This window comes from Microcaecilia unicolor, chromosome 9 (genome assembly GCF_901765095.1).
Source record: "Microcaecilia unicolor chromosome 9, aMicUni1.1, whole genome shotgun sequence".
NCBI lineage: Eukaryota > Metazoa > Chordata > Amphibia > Gymnophiona > Siphonopidae > Microcaecilia > Microcaecilia unicolor.
The window spans coordinates 218,180,724-218,205,175 of record NC_044039.1 but is presented as its reverse complement, the minus strand read 5'-3'; the positions used below and the strand labels follow the sequence as shown (position 1 = coordinate 218,205,175).

General features: G+C 44.1%; 1 protein-coding gene across 1 annotated transcript in view; it reads right to left on the bottom strand.

Moving 5' to 3' along the window:
• Positions 1-24,452, bottom strand: part of CEP128 (centrosomal protein 128) — a 524,271-nt gene that overhangs the window by 440,226 nt on the left and 59,593 nt on the right. Inside the window, exons 7-8 of the mRNA XM_030215382.1 lie at positions 22,143-22,212; positions 8,609-8,725 (exon numbers count right to left, since the gene is read on the bottom strand). Coding sequence (XP_030071242.1) covers positions 8,609-8,725; positions 22,143-22,212 — 187 coding nt within the window. The remainder of the gene's footprint in view (positions 1-8,608; positions 8,726-22,142; positions 22,213-24,452) is intronic.

Genomic DNA, 24,452 nt, shown 5'->3' with positions numbered 1-24,452 from the left:
AATCTCTCCTCTTTTCCAAGCTGAAGAGCCCTAACCTCTTTAGCCTTTCCTCATATGAGAGGGGTTCCATCCCCTTTATCATTTCGACCACTCTTCTTTGAACTTTTTCTAATTCGGCTATACTATTTTTGAGTATACAGTGACCTGAGCTGAATGCAATACTCAAGATCAGGTGACACCATGGAGCGATAACAGTGGCATGATAGTACTCTTCAGTGCTTTTTTTGTAGAAAAAAAGGTGCCGGTCCTCATTGTGGGCGGGGCCACCACATATGGCTCCACCCCTATTGTAGCCACACCCACATTAGCCACACCCCCTGTGCAAGCCATGACGCATATAAACAGACATCATTGAAAATATTATACTAGTATAGGAGAAAAAAATAATGTGATTTTTATTCATTATAAATAATTTCTGCAAGCTGTTACAGGTCCAGTATCCCAGTGGGATACTGGACCTGTAACAGCAGATGTAAATTCTCAAATTGGACATATTCCAGACACTAAAATGAAAAAAAAAATGATTTTTTTCTACCTTTGTTGTCTGGTGACTGTTTTTCTGATCATGCTGGCCCAGTATCCAATTCTGCTGCTATCTGTCCTCTTAATTCTGTTTCCAGGGCTTCCTTTTCATTTATTTCTTTACTTTCCGCCTTTCTTCTTCATTTCTTGCCCTACATCCGTAAGTAAAAGCTGGGTCCTACTCCGCAGACTTGACTGTCCAGTGGATCCAGCTTCTGCCTATTTTCTTCATCCATGTGCAGTTTTTCTCCTTTCTTCCTTTCCCTCATCTTCTTCCTCACTCTTCCCTCTCCTCCATCCATGTCCAGCATTTCTTCTCTCTCCCTGCCCTCTCCTCCATCCACCCATATCCAGCAACCCTCCTCTCCCCCTGCCCCCTCTAGCCACCCATGCCCAGTGATTCTCCTCCCTCCCCTGCCCATGTCCAGCATGTCTCCTCTCCCCCCTGCCCTCCCCTCCATGTCCAGCATGTCTCCTCCCCTCCCCTGCCCTCCATACCCAGCATGTCGCCTCTCTCCCCTGCCCTCCCCTCTCCAAGTCGCAGAGAACCGGTTCAGAAGTGAAGGCAGCAGTGAGGCAGGCATGCAGCATGCAGCTTCGTCTTTGTCTCCTCTCGCGTTGCTTCCCTCTCAGCGCATCCCGCAGCGGGAAGCGCTGAGAGGGAAGCAACGCGAGAGGAGACAAAGATGAACCTGCATGCTGTGTGCCTGCCTCACTGCTGCCTTCACTTCCGGACCGGTTCGCCGCGGCTTGGGGAGGGCAAGGGAGAGAGGGGACATGCTGGACAGGGAGGCGAGGGGAGGGGAGAGAGAATCGCTGGACAGGGAGGGCAGGGGAGGGGAGAGAGAATCGCTGGACAGGGAGGGCAGGGGAGAGAGAATCATGGGAGCGGGACCTGAGGAAAAAGGTGCCGGTACACCGTACCGGCGTGTACCGGCACAAAAAAAGCACTGGTACTCTTGGTCTTAATTACCATCCCTTTAATAATTTCTAGCATCCTGTTTGCTTTTTTGGCCGCCACTGCACACTGAGAAGATTTCAGTGTATTGTCTACAATGACACTTAGATCTTTTTCTTAAATGCTGACTCTCAAGGTGGACCCTAGCATTAGGTTACTATGGTTCAGATTATTCTTCCCAATGTGCATCACTTTGCATTTGTCCACATTAAATTTAATCTGCTGGGGTCACGTGACACTATGCTCAGGAGCAGCAGCTAATTTTTCTGCTCCTGCCACCTCTCCATAAAACCTGTAATTTTCACATAGCAAACCTCGGATTTTAGGCTGTTCCTGCTTTATAAGAGCCTCTGAGGGACGAGATTTAAGGAATTGGCGATTAACAACTAATGGTGACTAAAAATCTCCAGAAAGAGAAAGACAAACAGAAATTACATGGAGACAAGATGGCGGCGCCTGCTAGCCTGCCCCACTCTACTCTCAGCTCCGCGTAGGTAGCAGAAGCAACAACAGAAGTAATTGGAGCAATGGAGTACGTTTTGGACACTCGGTTGGGCCCCATAGACTCAAAGTTAGAACAACTTCAAACTAATCTCGATCTTATCGCTGCAGAATTAGCAACCTACCGACACCGCATTGGGGAGCTGGAAGACAAGATGACAAAGGTGGAGGAAGCCCAGACTCGTATGCAAAAACTGTTGGATACTTACAAAGATAAGTTGGAGGACTTGGAAAATAGATCTCACAGAAATAACTTGCGGTTTGTGGGATTGGCAGAATCAGTGGACGAGAGATATCTTCGGGGCTTTTTCGAACGCTGGCTACCGCAGCAATTATCTGTATCAGATTTGGCGGGCCCACTGGTGGTAGAACGAGCACATCGGATAGGCCTGAGACAAGAGGGATCCTCCAGGCCCAGAGTAGTGATATGTCGTCTCCTTAATTCTGCTCATAAAACTGCAATTTTACAAGCGATGCGAAGTGGTAAAGAGTTACACTATGAGAGCCAAAAAATATTGTGTTGTCAAGATTATTCCTCAGCTGTGGCCACGCTAAGAAGGAATTTTTCGCCAATCTGCTTGCAGTTATATAATCGGAAGATCAAATTCGCTCTCTTATATCCTGCCAAACTATCTCGTATCAAGGTGAAACAAAACTTTGTCTTTCGGTGGCAGAGGCCCAGACTTTTCTCCAACTGCTGGGCTCCCCGGTGCAGAATGGTGGAAGTCCTAAACGGTGATACAGTGGGGGAAATAAGTATTTGATCCCTTGCTGATTTTGTAAGTTTGCCCACTGACAAAGACATGAGCAGCCCATAATTGAAGGGTAGGTTATTGGTAACAGTGAGAGATAGCACATCACAAATTAAATCCGGAAAATCACATTGTGGAAAGTATATGAATTTATTTGCATTCTGCAGAGGGAAATAAGTATTTGATCCCCCACCAACCAGTAAGAGATCTGGCCCCTACAGACCAGGTAGATGCTCCAAATCAACTCGTTACCTGCATGACAGACAGCTGTCGGCAATGGTCACCTGTATGAAAGACACCTGTCCACAGACTCAGTGAATCAGTCAGACTCTAACCTCTACAAAATGGCCAAGAGCAAGGAGCTGTCTAAGGATGTCAGGGACAAGATCATACACCTGCACAAGGCTGGAATGGGCTACAAAACCATCAGTAAGACGCTGGGCGAGAAGGAGACAACTGTTGGTGCCATAGTAAGAAAATGGAAGAAGTACAAAATGACTGTCAATCGACAAAGATCTGGGGCTCCACGCAAAATCTCACCTCGTGGGGTATCCTTGATCATGAGGAAGGTTAGAAATCAGCCTACAACTACAAGGGGGGAACTTGTCAATGATCTCAAGGCAGCTGGGACCACTGTCACCACGAAAACCATTGGTAACACATTACGACATAACGGATTGCAATCCTGCAGTGCCCGCAAGGTCCCCCTGCTCCGGAAGGCACATGTGACGGCCCGTCTGAAGTTTGCCAGTGAACACCTGGATGATGCCGAGAGTGATTGGGAGAAGGTGCTGTGGTCAGATGAGACAAAAATTGAGCTCTTTGGCATGAACTCAACTCGCCGTGTTTGGAGGAAGAGAAATGCTGCCTATGACCCAAAGAACACCGTCCCCACTGTCAAGCATGGAGGTGGAAATGTTATGTTTTGGGGGTGTTTCTCTGCTAAGGGCACAGGACTACTTCACCGCATCAATGGGAGAATGGATGGGGCCATGTACCGTACAATTCTGAGTGACAACCTCCTTCCCTCCGCCAGGGCCTTAAAAATGGGTCGTGGCTGGGTCTTCCAGCACGACAATGACCCAAAACATACAGCCAAGGCAACAAAGGAGTGGCTCAGGAAGAAGCACATTAGGGTCATGGAGTGGCCTAGCCAGTCACCAGACCTTAATCCCATTGAAAACTTATGGAGGGAGCTGAAGCTGCGAGTTGCCAAGCGACAGCCCAGAACTCTTAATGATTTAGAGATGATCTGCAAAGAGGAGTGGACCAAAATTCCTCCTGACATGTGTGCAAACCTCATCATCAACTACAGAAGACGTCTGACCGCTGTGCTTGCCAACAAGGGTTTTGCCACCAAGTATTAGGTCTTGTTTGCCAGAGGGATTAAATACTTATTTCCCTCTGCAGAATGCAAATAAATTCATATACTTTCCACAATGTGATTTTCCGGATTTAATTTGTGATGTGCTATCTCTCACTGTTACCAATAACCTACCCTTCAATTATGGGCTGCTCATGTCTTTGTCAGTGGGCAAACTTACAAAATCAGCAAGGGATCAAATACTTATTTCCCCCACTGTATATCTACTGAAGATGTGCTGGCCGGGGCTTTGCTGGGAAAACCTGCAGACTTTTGGAATCTTAATGCTTGTGCTGCTGTAGCTATGGCTTATAGCGGTCCGCCGATTTTTGGCAGTTAATCTGTCCGACAACGGAGCTGAGGACTGCTGTCGCTGACTGTTACATGGCTGATTTGGGCCTGGTTACCATCTATCATGGCACTACAGATCCAGCGCTGGGCCTTAGGACGCTTTGAACATTTCCAGTAAGACTGGTGGTGTAACTGGAATCAGAGCTTGTCTTCTGACTCATGGAATATAATTTCTAGTTTCATTTTTACTTTTTTTATTATTATTTTTTTTTTTTTGACATGTCAAACGGTCATATGTGCCTAGGGCAGGAGTTTGGGTAGAGGAGGTTTGAGTGGGTTTATTGTTGTTTTCAATAGCCTATTATGCTTTCCAGTTATCTTATGCCTTGTACAAGTAGGACAAACTGTAAAAGGCTTGGGTACTATGCATTGTATCAAGGTTTTTTTTGTTTGTTTGCTTTTTTAATGTTGTACCTATTAGCATAGTGCTTATTGCACTTATTTCAACTGTATGTGATGCTGATAAGAATGTGGTTTGGAGCGTGTGATTGGTTGAGCATAAGAATGGATAAATTCATGGCTAAGGAGATGGATCGGGGAGTGCGTGGATGGAGTATGAATGCGGGGGGGGGGGGTTGTTTGTTTGGGTTTTTTTTTACAATTTGAGGCAGTGAAAGAACACAAACTGATCAATATGAATGTAAGCTATAAGGTTGGGGTTAGGAGTATCTGGCTGTTAAGGGGTTGGATGGGGATAGGGGCGTTTAACAGTGACCATTTCTTAAAGGACCAGTATGGAAGGGGGTAGTGGGGTAAGGAGGGTGGGGTTTAGTGCTGGGCAGATTTATACGGTCTGTGCCAGAGCCGGTGGTGGGAGGCGGGGATGGTGGATGGGAGGCGGGGATAGTGCTGGGCAGACTTATACAGTCTGTGCCAGAGCCGGTGGTGGGAGGCAGGGATAGTGCTGGGCAGACTTATACTGTCTGTGCCAGAGCCGGTGGTGGGAGGCGGGGCTGGTGGTTAGGAGGCGGGGATAGTGCTGGGCAGACTTATACGGTCTGTGCCCTGAAAAAGACAGGTACAAATCAAGGTAAGGTATACACAAAAAATGACACGTGAGTTTATCTTGTTGGGCAGAGTGGATGGATCGTGCAGGTCTTTTTCTGCCATCATCTACTATGTTACTATGAGAAGGGGGGAACAGATACCACTTTTGTCTTGCAGTGGAGTCGGAGCTCGGGTGGTTCAAAATTGTATCTTGACCAACTATAATACTGTAGTCTTCTTTAATGAACATGGTGTGTTCTATGTGGAGGGAGGCCGTGTGCTGGGGCGGTCTCTCTACTTCATACTAAAATGCTTACCTGTGAACTTATCCTCCTTACGTTTTCTGCTATTATGGTTAAAGTGGCAACTTGGAATGTTGGGGGCTTTTACTCTCCTATTAAGCGTTCAAATATTTTGCAATATCTGAAGCGTATCAAGGCTGATATGGTTTTTCTTCAGGAAAGTGAGGAGAATGAACGAGGATACCAATTAGTTTGTTTATTCACATAAAAAATAACGTAATTCACATTAAAAATGACCCGACACGGCCGTGTTTCGGCCCAAAGGCCTGCCTCAGGGGTCTTTAAAACCTCAGAGAGTGTAGCTTGAGATGTGTACTCCAAGGAAAATAATAAGAAGGAACTCTCTTGGGTCTCCTCTCTTTTAAAAAAATTTTTTGTTGAGAAACGGAACAAACTGGTTATACTCCTCTCCAAAAGGACGTGTACAAATGTAGGATGCATTGAAAAATGGCGGTAATGTCTGTACCTCTTAAATAGATAAAATAAGGGAAATGACGTTTTTCCAAAAAATGGAGGGAAAAAGCTAACGTCTGATTTTCAAGTAATAACAGCTAATTAAAAACGGAAATGAGATAGCACTGAACCTGCTTAATTGTGCAATGTTTGTGAGAAATACTGCAGGACTACTCATTAGCAAAATTAATTAGCTGTTATTACTTGAAAATCAGACGTTAGCTTTTTCCCTCCATTTTTTGGAAAAACGTCATTTCCCTTATTTTATCTATTTAAGAGGTACGGACATTACCGCCATTTTTCATTGCATCCTACATTTGTACACGTCCTTTTGGAGAGGAGTATAACCAGTTTGTTCCGTTTCTCAACAAAAACTTTTTTTAAAAGAGAGGAGACCCAAGAGAGTTCCTTCTTATTATTTTCCTTGGAGTACACATCTCAAGCTACACTCTCTGAGGTTTTAAAGACCCCTGAGGCAGGCCTTTGGGCCGAAACATGGCCGTGTCGGGTCATTTTTAATGTGAATTACGTTATTTTTTATGTGAATAAACAAACTAATTGGTATCCTCGTTCATTCTCCTCACTTTTTGTTTTTATATCTCACGGTTCCGTGAGGATTTTACCTCCTTTTTGTTTTTTCTTCAGGAAACTCATTTATCTGAAAAGGAGCATGCTAAATTGGCTTGCTGGTGGGTGAGTGGTTGTGTGTTGTCACCAGCTGATGGGAAGAAAGAGGGAGTTGCCATTCCCTTTAGGGCAGGATTGGGCGCTCAGGTCCAAAAGATTGTTAAAGACTCTGGGGGGGGCGCTTTGTTTTTTGCCAGGCCCTGATAGCCCGACAACCGGTTGTGCTGGGCAGTATTTATGCCCCCAACCAATGGGACAGTGCCTTCTATAAACACCTTACAACACACACTTTTTGAAACTTCCTCTATGCCCATGATATTGGAGGGTGACTTTAATATGGCCTGAGACACTGAATTGGAACAAATCTCGACCGTCTCCAAATCCAAAGGCCTGGTCAACGAAGAGGTTGCCTGGTCTATGTGAGCTGCTGGATCTTTTAGACGTTTGGCGTGTTTTGTATCCGCTTGATAAAGATTACACACACCTATCTCGGGCACATGGAACACAATCACAGATCGATTATTTGCTGGTCTCCCATTCCCTTTTGAATTCTGTAAAAGATTCCCAGATAGGGCCATGTGTTATTTCGGATCATGCGACTGTTTGGTTGGAATGGCTGACTGTTGGGGCTGAACAACCGGCCCGATCCTGGACCTTCCCAGCTTACTTGTATCATGATGTGGAATTTAGGGAGCGTTTACTGCACGGTTGGACTGAATACGCGCAGTTTAATTGGGATAGGGTTCACAATACGACCACATTTTGGGAGGCTTCAAAAGCTGTCTTGAGGGGTGAAACTATTAGTTATGTAAGTCATTTTAAAAAAGCGAGGGAGGAGCTTCTCCATTTGGAGCGGAGGCTGCTGGTCCTGCGCCATAAACATGGCACATCGCCCACTGCTGCACTGAAACAAGAGCTTTTGTCGGTGCAAACAGAAGAAGCACATTCACAGAGTGGTGTCACAACTATGGTTACCATATTTTGTCCCCTAAAAAGGAGGACACATGCCCTGCCCCCACCACACACCCCATTTTCCCCTCCCTCCTGTCACACACCCCATCACTCCCCCTCCTCTTACCTTACTACTGCCCTGGTGGTCTAGTGACCTCTTCGGGGCAGGAAAGAGCCCCATCTTTCCTGCCCGGAGCGCTGCCCTGCATGCATCCTTCGCTCAGATCAGGAACAGGAAGGATGCATGCAGGGCAGCGCTCCGGGCAAGAAAGATGGGGCTCTTTCCTGCCCCGAAGAGGTCACTAGACCACCAGGGCAGTAGTAAGTAAGGGGAGGGGAGGCTAGCAATCTGCCCGTTTGTCCGGATTTCTGGACAAACGAGCAGGCTGGCAAAACCCGCCCGGTTGCCCGGACATATAGTAAGCCTAACTTAATCAATATAGGGAAAATCCACCATATCAGAAATATTGGTATCTGGAAAGGACTGCTCCTCTCCAAGATGTCCAGCTCTAGGTAGGTCACATATGGAATGAGGTAGAGCCTGACAGAACAAACACAAAAGACATCAGAGGGGATCAGGTTCACTTCTTCTCTCTGTTGGGGTCAGCTATCTAGGACTGAGCAAGCCAAAGAGGCAACAAGATCAATCCCAGGAGGAGCAGAAAGGAGGATTTGAATTTGGATTTAGTTCATATCGTCGCTGTTGTGGAGGCCTCTGCTGACCTCAGAGTGATTGCAGCAAGAGACAAATTCTATAGAGCATGCCGTCTGGAGTAGGAAAGTTTAAAGAGAAATCAGAGAGAGGGAGTGATCAAGCAAATGTCAGCAGGTTCTTCCATACCTCCTGCAGCTGCAGGGACATCTGGCCCAGCTGCTCTTGGCGTCTTTCCATTCCCTGCCTTTCACTCCGCATTTCTCTTTCGAGCTCCTGAAGTCGCCTTTCAACCCGTTCAGAAACCTTTAAAAACCAAAACGAGAAATGTCAGAAAATGACTGGGAAAATTGAACTCTGCATCACTCTAGACTGTGCCCTCTAGAAGACAATACAATCAAGCTTAGGTCTGGAACTAAAAGCAAACCTATATGTACCGAAACTGCTGCGTTTTCAACACACGTATAAATGCTCTGACAAAAAGGAAAAATAAGCAAAGGTGAATAGGATACAAAACTATTCAGAGCTGTTAAATAACGATCAAATTATGAAGAGTTGCATGAGGATCTTAGAAGTCTCGGGAATAAATGAAATACTACTACTACTACTTAACATTTCTAAAGCGCTACTAGGGTTACGCAGCGCTGTACAATTTAACATAGAGGGACAGTCCCTGCTCAAAGAGCTTACAATCTAAAGGACAAGTGAACAGTCAGTCCGATAGGAGCAGTCAAATTGGGGTAGTCTGGATTTCCTGAAAGAGTTAGGTGCCGAACGCAGCATTGAAGAGGTGGGTTTTAAGCAAAGACTTGAAGATGGGTAGGGAGGGGGCTTGGCGTAAGGGCTCGGGAAGGTTGTTCCAAGCATAGGGCGAGGCGAGGCAGAATGAGCGGAGCCTGGAGTTGGCGGTGGTGGAGAAGAGTAATGAGAGGAGGGATTTGTCCTGTGAACGGAGGTTTCGGGCGGGAACATAAGGGGTAATTTCATAATGAGCATTCAGAAAGGTATCTAAGCACCTTTATAAAACAGGCACCCAAAACCAGCCCAAAATTATATCTACTCTGAAAAAAGGTGTAAATGTGCATGTACCTGCATATTTTATATTTGTTTATTAAAATCTTTTATATACCGCACAATCCCAAATTTCTCAGTGGTTTACAAATTTACATACATAAAATTCAAATACATATCATTTATTTATTTGTTGCATTTGTATCCCACATTTTCCCACCTATTTGCAGGCTCAATGTGCCTTACATAGTACCGTGAGGCGATCGCCTTTCCGGTATGACAAATACAGAGCGATATTATGGTACAATAAACTGCATGTGTGACAGACACATAAGGGAATAGAAAGGAGGAAGCGTTAAGTTCAGTCCAGTTCGAGTATTAGCGTTGTTGCGTTGCAGGATTCAAGTTGGGTCGTTAGGGTATGCCTTTTTGAACAAGATAGTCTTTAATGATTTCCTGAAGTTTGGTAGGTCAAACGTTGTTTTTGCGGCATTTGGTAGTGCGTTCCAGAGTTGCGTGCTTATATAGGAGAAGCTGGATGCATAAGTTGATTTGTATTTGAGACCTTTGCAGCTTGGGTGGTGAAGGTTTAGGAATGAGCGTGTTGATCTTGTTGTGTTTCTGGTTGGTAGGTCTATGAGGTCTAACATGTATCCCAGGGCTTCGCCATAGATGATTTTATGAACCAGAGTGCAGATTTTAAACGCAATACGTTTTTTGATTGGGAGCCAATTCAGTTTTTCTCGTAGGGGTTTTGGCACTTTCGAATCTCATTTTACCAAGCCTGGCTGCGGTGTTTTGAGCAGTTTGGAGTTTATGATTATTTCTTTGCATCCCGCATAGATTCCATTACAGTAGTCTAGGTGGCTCAGCAGTGGCGTAGCTAGGGTAGTTGACACCCGGGGCCGGTCATTTTTTAACACCCCCCCCCCCCAAATCCAGTACTAGGCATACCGAGAATACAAAACACTCAGGACCTATAGCGCAATTCTACCATACCATAAGCAGTCATTTCTACAAGTCACACAAGCATCTTAAACGCTACAGTGAGCACTAGAACATCAATTCACCTATTGTAAAACGAAAACAGACAGATTAGTACAGATCGTCGATCCTGCACAGTCAATGCCAACCGAAAGCCATGTCTTTTTCACAAACACAGATACACCCTAATCCACTATAGAATAAGTAATCATAAACTTTCTATTTAGACAAAAATTAAACTGAACCCCCGATGCCAGACTCTGCATACAATGCAACACCACAGAAACAGAAACTGTCCCCTAGTACTGTGTAAAATATAAAGACAGTGGATGTAAATTTGAAAAAACTAACAAATCCGATCACCACTTTACAAATAAACAAATAGAAATAAAACAAATATAGAAAATACCCTTTCAGCCCCACTATCCCACCAGTCCCCAGCCCTTTTCTCTCATCAGTCCTGGGCTTCAGCCCCCAGCCACTTCTCCCTGTCCCCTTTTCAGCCCCTAGTTTCAACCCCAGCCCTTTTCTCTCACCAGTCCCGAGCTTCAGCCCCAGCCAGTTCTCCCTGTCCCCTTTAAAGCCCCCAGTCCCCACAGTCTCAGCCCCTGCCCCTTTTCAGCTCCCAGTTCCAGACCCCTTCTCCCATGAGCACTTCCCTCCCCAGTCCCCTTATCCCTTCTGAGCACCCCCACCCCTCCCCAATCCCCATTCTCCCCTCTGAGCACCCCCACCCTCCCCAATCCCCTTCTCACCTCTGAGCATCCCTCCTCTGAACTCCCCCACCCCTCCCCAATCCCCTTCTCACCTCTGAGCACCTCTCCTCTGAACTCCCCCACCCCCTCTCCAATCCCCTTCTCCCCTCTGAGCTCCCCCCCCCCCGACCCAGTCCCGTCCCCCCTCCATTGAGAGCCACAGAGCCCTCTTCTCCTGCCACCGCCTGCCTTTTTCTTTTTTTTTTTTTAAATCCGTGCAGCCACGCAGGCAGCGCTTTGCGTCTGCCCTGCGTGTGCTGTGAAAGAAGTAAATCGCCAGCGCTGGCGTCGGGCCTTCCCTCGATGTCCCGCCCTCGAGGAAATAGGAAGTTACCTCACAAGAGGGCGGGACATCGAGGGAAGGCCCGAAGCTAGCGCTGGCGATTTACTTCTTTCACAGCACACGCAGGTAAGACACGAAGCGCTGCCTGCGTGGCTGCATGGATTTAAAAAAAAAAAGGCAGGCGGTGGCAGGAGAAGAGACGCGACGGAGCAACCCCCACCCGCGGACACCCGGGGCGGACCGCCCCCACCGCCCCGCCCTTGCTACGCCACTGTGGCTCAGTACCATTGATTGTACCAAGTTGCGGAATATTTCCCTTAGGAAGAAAAGTTTTACTGGTTTGAGTTTCCACATTGAGTGGAACATTTTGTTACAGATTTCGCTTGGCTTTCTAGTGTGAGGTTTCGGTCTATTGTGACTCCGAGAATTTTCAGGCTGTCTGAAACAGGAAGGGTGCAGTCTGGGGTGCTTATGTTGGTGGGTTTGTTCGTGTTGTATTGGGAGGAGAGGATGAGACAGTGTGTTTTTTCTGTGTTGAGTTTTAGTTGAAATGCATTCGCCCATGAGTTCATGATGTTCAAGCTGAGTTTGATTTCATTGTTGATTTCTGTTAGATCATATTTGTAAGGGATGTATAACGTGACATCGTCGGCGTAGATGTACTGGTTAAGGCCTTCGGTGGATAAGGACTTAGCTAGCGGGGTCATCATTAGGTTGAAAAGGATCGGTGATAGTGGTGATCCTTGGGGTACTCCACAGTCTGTTTTCCATGGTGGTGATATGTTCGAATTTGACAAATAATACACAATATAACATCTTGGCTTTAATTACTATATCCCACTTGATCTCTTCCATCTTCTCAGCTCATATAATTTATTTATTTATTGCATTTGTATCCCACATTTTCCCACCTATTTGCGGGCTCAGTGTGGCTTACAATACATTGTGAGTGATGGAAGTACAATATGTTACAGTACAATTATGGTTACATTGTGCAGAGTTATGAGAGACAGAGTCAAGTCAGAACATCTTTGGGGCGTGTGTACATGTGTACGATGCAATTCCTTTCAAGCACCACCAAAATTACATCCCTGGGAAGGCCTACTTGGAATGTACAATGGAATACATGCAATCATGCGTCGGCATTCATATCTGTAAACGTTTACTTAGTCACACAACTTCAAAAGAGCTAAACAGTTTAGGGCTCTTCAACCTTGGAAAGAGAAGGCTGAGAGATCTGATGAAGGTCTCTAAAATCAAGAGGGAAGTGGGATTAGTAAATAGGAGAAAACGATCACCATTTTCAAGACCTGGGGACACTGCATGAAACTAGCAGCTAACACATTTAAACAAATAAGTTATAAAATACTTTCTCCTACGGAATTTATTGCTGGAAGATGTGGTCAAGGCAGTTAACATAGATGAGATTAAAAAGGTTTTACACAAATTCCTGAAGGAAAAGTCTATAAACAATTAATAGACAGGTAAACTTGGAGAGTCACTGTTTATCTACAGGTGTGGGCAATAACGAAACGAATCAACTCCTTGGAATTCTGCCCGGTGTTTGCAATATGAATTGGTCACTGTCAGACATAGGATGCTGGAATTCATAGATAGATCTATGGTTTGACCCATTATGGCACTCTCTTATGTTTTAATGAAAAGTTTCTTCCACAAGTATCAATTAGGCCTTATTAACAATCAATATTATTATGAAATCATAATAGTTAATGAAATATGAACAAACAGTAAAACAGAGTGAAAATACTTTTTTTAATGTTATATGGACCGATGACGACAAGAGGTGTAATACCTACTTCCATAACCTGAGATATTAATCTCAGAGGAAGCTCATCTCTCACGGTCCACTACCCAATGAGAATACCATTGGAGAATTTAAACTGCAGAAGTATATGTTATGAGATTTTATGTCATTTTGTGGCCAACACGAACTCTATAACAAAGTGCACACCTCAAAGGGAGTAGACAAATGAGAAGTGATCCAAAAACACTAGAGGACTTGTTTAATGCGTGGCAGTTACTCTTAAATGCAAATAAGTTCAGAGCGATTCATCTAGGAAGCAGAAATTCAAAGGTGATGTTTGTAATAAGGTGCAGAAATCAAGAGAATTATTTATTTATTTGTTTGTTACATTTGTATCCCACATTTTCCCACCTATTTGCAGGCTCAATGTGGCTTACATAGTGCAGTAGTGGCAGTCGCCAATACCGGCATGAACAAATACAAAGTGAGGTTATGACAGACTAATGATCAGAATTGATAGACATATTGGGGGTCAAGGGGAAGAGTAGGTTATGTCCAATATGAACATTTATATTGTTGTGTTGCGGGGTTAGGCATTTAGGTTGAGTCGTTTGAGTATACCTTATTGAACAGGTAAGTCTTCAGCAGTTTCCGGAAGATTAGGTGGTCGTATGTTGTTTTCACAGCGGTCGGTAGCGCGTTCCATAGTTGTGTAGTTATATAGGAGAAGCTGGATGCATCGGTTGATTTGTATTTAAGTCCTTTGCAGCTTGGGTGATGGAGATTTAGGTATGTTCGTATTGATTTTGTTGTTGTGTTTCTGGTTGGTAGGTCTATGAGGTCTGTCATGTATCCCAGGGCATTGCCGTAGATGATCTTGTGAACCAGGGTGTAGATTTTGAACGCAATACGTTCTTTGATTGGGAGTCACTGTAGTTTTTCTCGTAAAGGTTTGGCGCTTTTGAATCTTGTTTTTCCATATATAAGCCTGGCTGTTGTGTTTTGAGCATCGATCCCTGAGGCACTCCACTACTCACCTTTCCCTCATCCGACCAAATTCCATTAACCACCACCCTCTGGCGTCTGTCCGACGACCAGTTCCTAATCCAGTTCACCACGTCGGGTCCTATCTTCAGCCTGTCAAGTTTATTCAAGAGCCTCCTGTGGGGAACCGTGTCAAAAGCTTTGCTGAAATCTAAGTAGAATTAGAGGAGTCCCATGCAGTCCAGAAGTCAAACATGCCAGAAGAAAAATTTTGTTTTTTTTTATTTTGGGAAGTTCAGCAACTTTATCTTCATTCAAATCCTGGTTGTCCTGCTTACCTGACACATGTTTTGGTTTGGTAGAATGTTCAGTAACAAGTTCATGAACAGATGAGAAAAGTTTCAGTTTTGCCCCCGTTCATTTTAGGTCATCAGATACTGTCTTGCAATTTAAACTTTGGGTCAATTCAAGTAGCAACAATAAGAAAGTCATCTTCAAACAGACGTGAAAAGCGATCATTCACAGATTTTACTGTATCCGTCAACGTTTTCTTTATTTCATCATCAGACAAGTTATTCAGGTATAGGAGCAAAGATCTTACCACAGGCAAAACTACAGAAAGCGTAGGTGGCGACTTCCTTACATTGTGAGTTAGTTATTCCAACAGTTCAACAGAGATATGACACTGCTTGCTCATCAATGACCACTGCTATACACTTAGTCCCTTGACATTATTCACTTCAGAAGTATAAAGCAATACAGCCCTTTTATGTTCAAGCAAACATTCCAACATATCAAACGTTGAGTTCCATCTAGTCGAAATTCAAGTAGTAGAGGTGGACCAAAAAAATCTTTGCAGCCAGAAGTAAGGTAGAACAAATTTCATTCAGCATCACTCATATACTTGACCCAACACGGGACCATGTTTTGATGGGACACACCCATCTGCTTCAGGGGTCTTACACTCACAGCTGAAAAACAAAAAAGGTCAGTGCAGAACAACGAGACTTGTATTTGAGAAACCAATGATTCGAAGTGAATTCCAATCGGACACCGTTAAACCCGCCAAAAGATAGCAACTGATGATGAGGCAGACCCAATTCAAGCTGAATGGCATATAGACCATATGCGGCACTGGAAGAATGTTTAAAGTGTCCAACCTGCTTTCTGGATGTACGAATTAATGACGTGACAGAAGGCTGCGAGAATAAGGAATCATGAATACATAACTGGACTGTAGAAGCAAAACAACTGAGTCCACGAACCCCAGCGTCTTTCAGAGCTTTAGTTATGTTGCCCCATTGTCTCGTAACACAACATAGACTCAGCTTTTCTCAATGTTCCACTTTATGGGCATTTCCAACAGATATTCTGATAGACAAGCTCCAGTGTGACTATCATGAAAAAATACTCACAATGCAAGACGGCAAACTGTTGCAGAAAATCATTGCTAATCCAACTGTTGCTGAAAATCATTGCTAATCCAGTGAGCAGTAAGACTTAACAAATGATTCAGTTGTGTTTTCCAATGTCCAACAATCAGTCATAAGAGATATTCTGTTCGCCTTATCAATACCTGCTTGAACGTTACCTTTGATTCATTCATACGACGAGATGACCTTTTATGAAAAATACTTCCTTGATGGCAATTTATATTTAGGTTTTAAAGTCACTACTAACTTCTGGAAGCCAATGTCCTCAACAATAGAGAAAGGCTGGACATCTAGAGCTATAATTTCATCTATAGCTCTGTGAATCTTTTGGGCTTCTGGGCTATCATCCACTGTTTTTTTGTTTAAAATCAAATCTCTTACGTTTTGTTGTTTTTCATTTTTCCTGACTGGGCTTTGGATGGGCATAGTATCAAACTTTCCCAACATAGATTTCAGTTCCTCGTGGTGTTTGTGCTTTTAAGTGGTTGTTTAAAGCGAAGCTCGTAAAATTTTTTTACAATGACCAACAATAAGCAAAATCATTGCTCTGCACGTTCTGCCGATCGGTTTGCTAGAATCTTCGTCTATAATTGTAAACTATTTTCATACCGGACTTTTTTTTTTTATCCACTGCGTTAAATTTAAACACTTCTAAATGAAAACACTCTGAGCCAATGAACCCATACAACTGTGCATCGACACTCTGAATCAATGAAGAAGAGAGAGGAGAGAGGCAGGATCGCCCCCTATAACCTCACTGGCGGGGCAGTTATACATCATGAAGCTGTGTGCCAATATAAGTACATAAGTAATGCCACACTGGGAAAAGACCAAGGGTCCATCGAGCCCAGCATCCTGTCCACGACAGCGGCCAATCCAGGCCAAGGGCCCTTGGCAAGCTTCCCAACGTACAAACATTCTATACATGTTATTCCCGGAATTGTGGATTTTTTCCCAAGTCCATTTAGTAGCGGTTTATGGACTTGTCCTTTAGGAAACCGTCCAACCCCTTTTAAACTCTGCTAAGCTAACCGCCTTCACCACTTTCTCCGGCAACGAATTCCAGAGTTTAATTATACATTGGGTGAAGAAACATTTCTCCAATTTGTTTTAAATTTACTACACTGAAGTTTCATCGCATGCCCCCTAGTCCTAGTATTTTTGGAAAGCGTGAACAGACGCTTCACATCCACCTGTTCCACTCCACTCATTATTTTATATACCTGTATCATGTCTCCCCTCAGCCGTCTCTTCTCCAAGCTGAATAGCCCTAACCTCCTTAAACTTTCTTCATAGGGAAGTCGTCCCATCCCCGCTATCATTTTAGTCGCCCTTCGCTGCACCTTTTCCAATAAGGTAGGAGGGGGCAATCCTGCCTCTCTCCCCTCTCTCTCTTTTATTTGCTCAGAGCATTGTGACGCGCAGCCGTATGGGTCACGCAGCAGGGAGTGAAGAATGAAGTGTTTCATATCTTGCAGAAGAAGCAGGACCCCAAGAAACTGTTGAAGAGTAAGGCACTTTCATATAGTTTTAAACAGTTTTAGCAATTGCCACCAGATCTCCAGTAAACAAAGGAACCGTAAATACAAAGGGAAGTCAGGGCAGAATTGAAACCAAACGGGCGTTCGCTTTTATAGCGCAAGTATTATTCGTATTCAAATTTAAATTACTAATCAGCTGAATACGAATAATGTATGCGGCGCACTATTCGGAGCCAATTCGGTTCGAATATGAATATTTGGTACTACATCAAAAAGATGAATTTAATGTAAAGAAATTATTTTTGAAAGAAAAGAATGATTCATTTTTTTTTGGTCCTGTAGAAGAGCATTGCTTTACATTTTCCCAACACAAGGATCTCTTTGCAAGTAGCAAAACTGCGGAGTAGTCAGACCAAAACGTGCAACTGTCACATAATTATAAATGTCAAACATAGGCAGAAAACAACAATATTTGCATTTGGCAAATATTTACATCCTATATAATAATTCTCACCTCCAACATTCTGAGGCTGCCTGGAACCGTGGATCTTGTTGGAGTAGATAATAGTGATGTCACACAACCCACACCAGATTGGCCAGTAGAAGGGAGAGGGGCGGAGCCAGGATACAGGGAGCAGCGAATCAGCACAACACGGGGAATGCACAGCAGCAGGAACAGAAGCCTCTCTCACACAGTCACTCTCTCAAACATACACACTCAGAGGAAAACCTTGCTAGCGCCCGTTTCCTTTCAAACAGAAACGGGCCTTTTTTACTAGTAAGTACATAAGTATTGCCATAATGGGAAAGACCAAAGGTCCATGGAGCCCAGCATCCTGTCCACGACAGCGGCCAATCAATCCAGGCCAAGGGCACCTGGCAAGCTTCCCAACGTACAAACATTCTATACATGTTATTCCCGGAATTGTGGATTTTTTCCCAAGACCATTTAGTAGCGGTTTATGGACTTGTCCTTTAGGAAACCGTCCAACCCCTTTTTAAACTCTACTAAGCTAACCGCCTTCACCACTTTCTCCGGCAACGAATTCCAGAATTTAATTATACATTGGGTGAAGAAACATTTCTCCGATTTGTTTTAAATTTACTACACTGTAGTTTCATCGCATGCCCCCTAGTCCTAGTATTTTTGGAAAGCGTGAACAGACGCTTCACATCCACCTGTTCCACTCCACTCATTATTTTATATACCTCTATCATGTCTCCCCTCAGCCGTCTCTTCTCCAAGCTGAATAGCCCTAACCTCCTTAATCTTTCTTCATAGGGAAGTCGTCCCATCCCCGCTATCATTTTAGTCGCCCTTCGCTGCACCTTTTCCAATAAGGTAGGAGGGGTCAATCCTGCCTTTACCCTCTCTCTCTTTTATTTGCTCAGAGCATTGTGACGCGCAGCCGTATGGGTCACGCGGCAGGGAGTGAAGAATGAAGTGTTTTTATATCTTGCAGAAGAAGCAGGACCCTAAGAAACTGTTGACGAGTAAGGCACTTTCATATAGTTTTAAACAGTTTTAGCAATTGCCACCAGATCTCCAGTAAACAAAGGAACCGTAAATACAAAGGGAAGTCAGGGCAGAATTGAAACCAAACGGGCGTTCGCTTTTATAGCGCAAGTATTATTCGTATTCAAATTTAAATCACTAATCAGCTGAATACGAATAATATATCCGGCGCACTATTTGGAGCCGAATCGCTTCGAATATGAATATTTGGTACTACATCAAAAAGATGAATTTAATGTAAAGAAATTATTTTTGAATGAAAAGAATGATTCATTCAATTTTTTGGTCCCATAGAAGAGCATTGCTTTACATTTTCCCAACACAAGGATCTCTTTGGAAGTAGCAAAACTGCGGAGTAGTCAGACCAAAACGTGCAACTGTCACATAATTATAAATGTCAAACATAGGCAGAAAACAACAATATTTGCATTTGGCAAATATTTACATCCTATATAATAATTCTCACCTCCAACATTCTGAGGCTGCCTGGAACCGTGGATCTTGTTGGAGTAGATAATAGTGATGTCACACAACCCACACCAGATTGGCCAGTAGAAGGGAGAGGGGGCGGAGCCAGGATACAGGGAGCAGCGAATCAGCACAACACGGGGAATGCACAGCAGCAGGAACAGAAGCCTCTCTCACACAGTCACTCTCTCAAACATACACACTCAGAGGAAAACCTTGCTAGCGCCCGTTTCCTTTCAAACAGAAACGGGCCTTTTTTACTAGTAAGTACATAAGTATTGCCATACTGGGAAAGACCAAAGGTCCATCAAGCCCAGCATCCTGTTTCCAACAGTGGCCAATCCAGGTCACAAATACCCGGCAAGATCCCAAAAATGTACAAAACATTTTATACTGCTTATCCCAGAAATAAGTACATAAGTACATAAGTAATGCCATACTGGGAAAAGACCAAGGGTCCATCGAGCCCAGCATCCTGTCCACAACAGCGGCCAATCCAGGCCAAGGGCACCTGGCAAGCTTCCCAAACGTACAAACATTCTATACATGTTATTCCTGGAAATTTGGATTTTTCCAAGTCCGTTTAGTAGCGGTTTATGGACTTGTCCTTTAGGAATCCGTCCAACCCCTTTTTAAACTCTGCTAAGCTAACCGCCTTCACCACTTTCTCCGGCAACAAATTCCAGAGTTTAATTATGCGTTGGGTGAAGAAAGATTTTCTCCGATTTGTTTTAAATTTACTACACTGTAGTTTCATCGCATGCCCCCTAGTCCTAGTATTTTTGGAAAGCGTGAACAGACGCTTCACATCCACCTGTTCCACTCCACTCATTATTTTATATACCTCTATCATGTCTCCCCTCAGCCTTCTCCAAGCTGTATAGCCCTAGCCTCCTTAGTCTTTCTTCATAGGGAAGTCGTCCCATCCCCGCCATCATTTTAGTCGCCCTTCGCTGCACCTTTTCCAGTTCTACTATATCTTTCTTGAGATGCGGCGACCAGAATTGAACACAGTACTCAAGGTGCGGTCGCACCATGGAGCGATACAACGGCATTATAACATCCTCACACCTGTTTTCCATACCTTTCCTAATAATACCCAACATTCTATTCGCTTTCTTAGCCGCAGCAGCACACTGAGCAGAAGGTTTCAGTGTGTTATCGACGATGACACCCAGATCCCTTTCTTGGTCCGTAACTCCTAACGTGGAACCTTGCATGACGTAGCTATAATTCGGGTTCTTTTTTCCCACATGCATCACCTTGCACTTGCTCACATTAAACATCATCTGCCATTTAGCTGCCCAGTCTCCCAGTCTCGTAAGGTCCTCTTGTAACTTTTCACAATCCTGTCACGATTTAACGACTTTGAATAACTTTGTGTCATCAGCAAATTTAATTACCTTGCTAGTTACTCCCATCTCTAAATCATTTATAAATATATTAAAAAGCAGCGGTCCTAGCACAGACCCCTGAGGAACCCCACTAACTACCCTTCTCCATTGTGAATACTGCCCATTTAACCCCACTCTCTGTTTCCTATCCTTCAACCAGTTTTTAATCCACAATAGGACATTTCCTCCTATCCCATGACCTTCCAATTTCCTCTGTAGCCTTTCATGAGGTACCTTGTCAAACGCCTTTTGAAAATCCAGATACACAATATCAACCGACTCCCCTTTGTCCACATGTTTGTTCACTCCTTCAAAGAATTGAAGTAAATTGGTCAGGCAAGATTTTCCCCAAGTCCATTTAATAACGGTCTATGGAAGACGTATAAAATGAACCGTTAAGAATAGAGTTGAAGTTTCATCTACCTTTCACCTTTAACACGAGCACGGATTTTCACTAACAATGCCGAGGCTCCTATCAAAAAGTATCCAGCCCTAAGCTAAGTACTAGTTTTGCTATCATTGGAATGTCTATCGATGTATATCCATGTTGTTCAGCAACACCAGATAGTAAGATCTGAATTAGGAGGTAGGGAGGGCTGTGGTGCAACGATGTTGGGTTTCACATGTTGCATTCCGGTAGTCCAGCCTAAGCAACATGTGTTTTACTGAGCACCTTTATTTGCACATAAGTCAAAGCATAATAAAAAAAGTAAAAAAAAAAAAAAAAAGAATATAGGTTCTAAAATAGCGGTTTCCAAAGATCTTATATGAAATATTTGAGAAACCCAAATTCTAGCAGAGCTATTAATCTCATTCCACAATCTGTCTATATACCAGAGATGATGGTAAACTCAAACAATTTCAGCTTCAGACTTTGAGCAGGTAAAGGTCTGCTATGGGGCTCATCCAAAAATCCCATGTTAGCAGGTTCAGGTCCTGACTCAGGATCACCCTTTGTGAAGCCAGACAGGACTGGCAATGAGAAGGAATGTCAAGAAGGGCTCCAGTAATATCTGACATCAGAGTGACACCCCAGGGGCGTAGCCAGACAGCAGATTTTGGGTGGGCCTAGGCCAGAAGTGGGTGGACACCAAGTGTTCTCCACCGCAACAAAAAAAATATCTCAGCTGGTAGAAAAATGCTTCTCTCCACCTTGGCAGTCTGCAGCAGACATGCGCTGAAAACTGAGCATGCGTAGGTGCCAGTATCGTGGAGAGCAGCATTTTCGTTACCATCAGGGGGAAGTGTTCAGCTGGCAGAGATTAGGATCCCCACCAGCTAGCGCTAAACGTATACTACTGTTGGGTGGGCCTGAGCCCTATGTGGGTGGTCCCCGGGCCCACACAGGCCCACCTGTGGCTACGCCACTGACCCAGATGAGCTCCTAATGAGGCTTCCTCTTGCTAACTCAGCAACAAGATGATCATTATGACGTGGAAAGGCAAGGCACAGTCTGCAAATGATGGTTGATTGGCACCATTGCTTTGCCCTTCCCTCTTCAGTATCACCAGCTGTTGCAGAAATGGCTCCCCAGCAGGACCTTGCACTGGGGCCAGCGCCCCACTTTGTCAACGTGTAAATCTTATCTAGGCAGAGATGCCTCCGTTCTCTTATCAAGAAGCACATTACCATTCGACAACATCACTTACCGATTCTTGTCTCTGGGACCCAAGACGATCTGATAAATCTGCCAAGGTCTTTTTAGTTTCTGCATCAATTCTAGGAAAATTAAAAAAATATATATATATATTAAATTATTGTACTGAGGTAGACTGAATAATGATGCATGTCTTCCAGGAAAGAGTCAAAGAAGATTTTTAGATTCTGCTAGATAACCCTTTTAAAAATGATCCAACTGTTCCACACATCACACCCTTGAGAGCAGACTGTAAGCAAACAGCTGGTGGAAGAAGTTGTTATATCTGTATGCCAATTCACAACATCTGCAAAACATTAGAGAATTTCTTTTTGAATTCTCAAACACATACTTTAAAATAAAGGAAGGGCCCTATAAAAATGGAGACCAGTTTTGGAGTTCGATTCCCACTGCAGCTCCTTGTGACTCTGGGCAAGTCACTTAATCCTCCATTGCCCCTGGTACAAATTAAGTACCTGAATATATGTAAACCGCTTTGAATGTAGTTGCAAAAACCACAGAAAGGCGGCGTATCAAGTCCCATTTCCCTTTCCCTATCTGAGATTCTACATGGAATGTTGCTACTATTGGAGATTCTAGATGGAATGTTTCTATTCCATTAGCAACATTCCATGTAGAAGCCTGCCTTTGCAGATGAGTAACGCGGCCGCGCAGGCTTCTGTTTCTGTGAGTCTGATGTCCTGCACGTATGTGCAGGACGTCAGACTCACAGAAAACAGAAGCCTGCGCGGCCGCATTACTCATCTGCAAGGGCAGGAGTGGCCTAGTGGTTAGTGCAGTGGACTTTGATTCTAGGGGACTGAGTTCGATTCCCACTGCAGCTCCTTGTGACTCTGGGCAAGTCACTTAACCCTCCATTGCCCCTGGTACAAATTAAGTACCTGAATATATGTAAACCACTTTGAATGTAGTTGCAAAAACCTCAGAAAGGTGGTATATCAAGTCCCCTTTCCCTATTTGAGATTCTACATGGAATGCTGCTATTCCACTAGCAACATTCCATGTAGAAGCCTGCCCTTGCAGATCAGCAATGCGGCCGCGCAGGTTTCTGTTTCTGTGCAGGACGTCAGACTCACAGAAACAGAAGCTTGCGCGGCCGCATGGCTGATCTGCAAGGGAAGGCTTCTATATGGAATGTTGCTAGTGAAGGAGTAGCCTAGTGGTTAGTGCAGTGGACTTTGATCCTGGGGAACTGAGTTTGATTCCCACTGCAGCTCCTTGTGACTCTGGGCAAGTCACTTAACCCTCCATTGCCCCTGGTACAAAATAAGTACCTGAATATATGTAAACCGCTTTGAATGCACTTGCAAAAACCTCAGAAAGGCGGTATATCAAGTCCCATTTCCCTTTCCCCTTCCACATACCCAGAACACAGTGCAACTGAAGAAGGATCACACTAAGAGGATAACTTAGTATAAGCTCTCTAGATGGAACATGGACTCTCAAAGCTAGCCATTTAAAACTATGCTAGTATTTTATAAAACGACTGGTGAACAAAAAGCCAAAGAATGCACAGAGTGCCACTGAAGAAACAAGCATATTTGGTGCAACATACAACTGAAAAGCCCATTATGTAAAAGGAAAATTTGGTCTTGCCTCGATTTTTATTCCTCGAGTCCTACTAGGCCAGTCCAGATGAATGGGTTATGCTCCTATACCAGCAGATGAACACAGAGAAAAACACTTACATAAGAGCATAAGAATAGCCACCCTGGGTCAGACCAATGGTCCATGTAACCCAGTATCCTGCTTCCAACAATGGCCAATCCAAGTCACAAGTACCTGGTAGAAACCCAATTAGTAGCAACATTGCATGTTACCAATCCCAGGGCAAAAAGTGTCTTCCCCCATGTTCATCTCAATAACAGACTATGGGCCTTTCCTCCAAGAACTTGTCCAAACGTTTCTGCAATCGAATGGTTTAATATTATCTTTAAAGTATAATGCCACTCCCCCTCCCGTTCTTCTTACCCGGTCTTTCCTGAACAGATTGTAGCCTGGTATAACTGTATTCCTGACATGGTTTTTTGTAATCGCCACTAAATCCAAATCAGCATCTTCCATCACAGCCTCAAGATGTAAAACCCTATTTCCCATACTTCGGTCGTTAGTATATACTGCTTTCCAGACATTTCCCCTTTTTCACATTTGTGTAGAGGTATTTAGTGCTTCACTTACTTGAGGCCTTATACTTTCCTGGGGGGGGGGGGGGGGGGGGGGATTGATCACCCTTCCCCAATGGTTCTAGTTTAAAGCCCACTTGTGAGCCCTGAACTACATAGGGCACTGTGCAGCCAGCAAT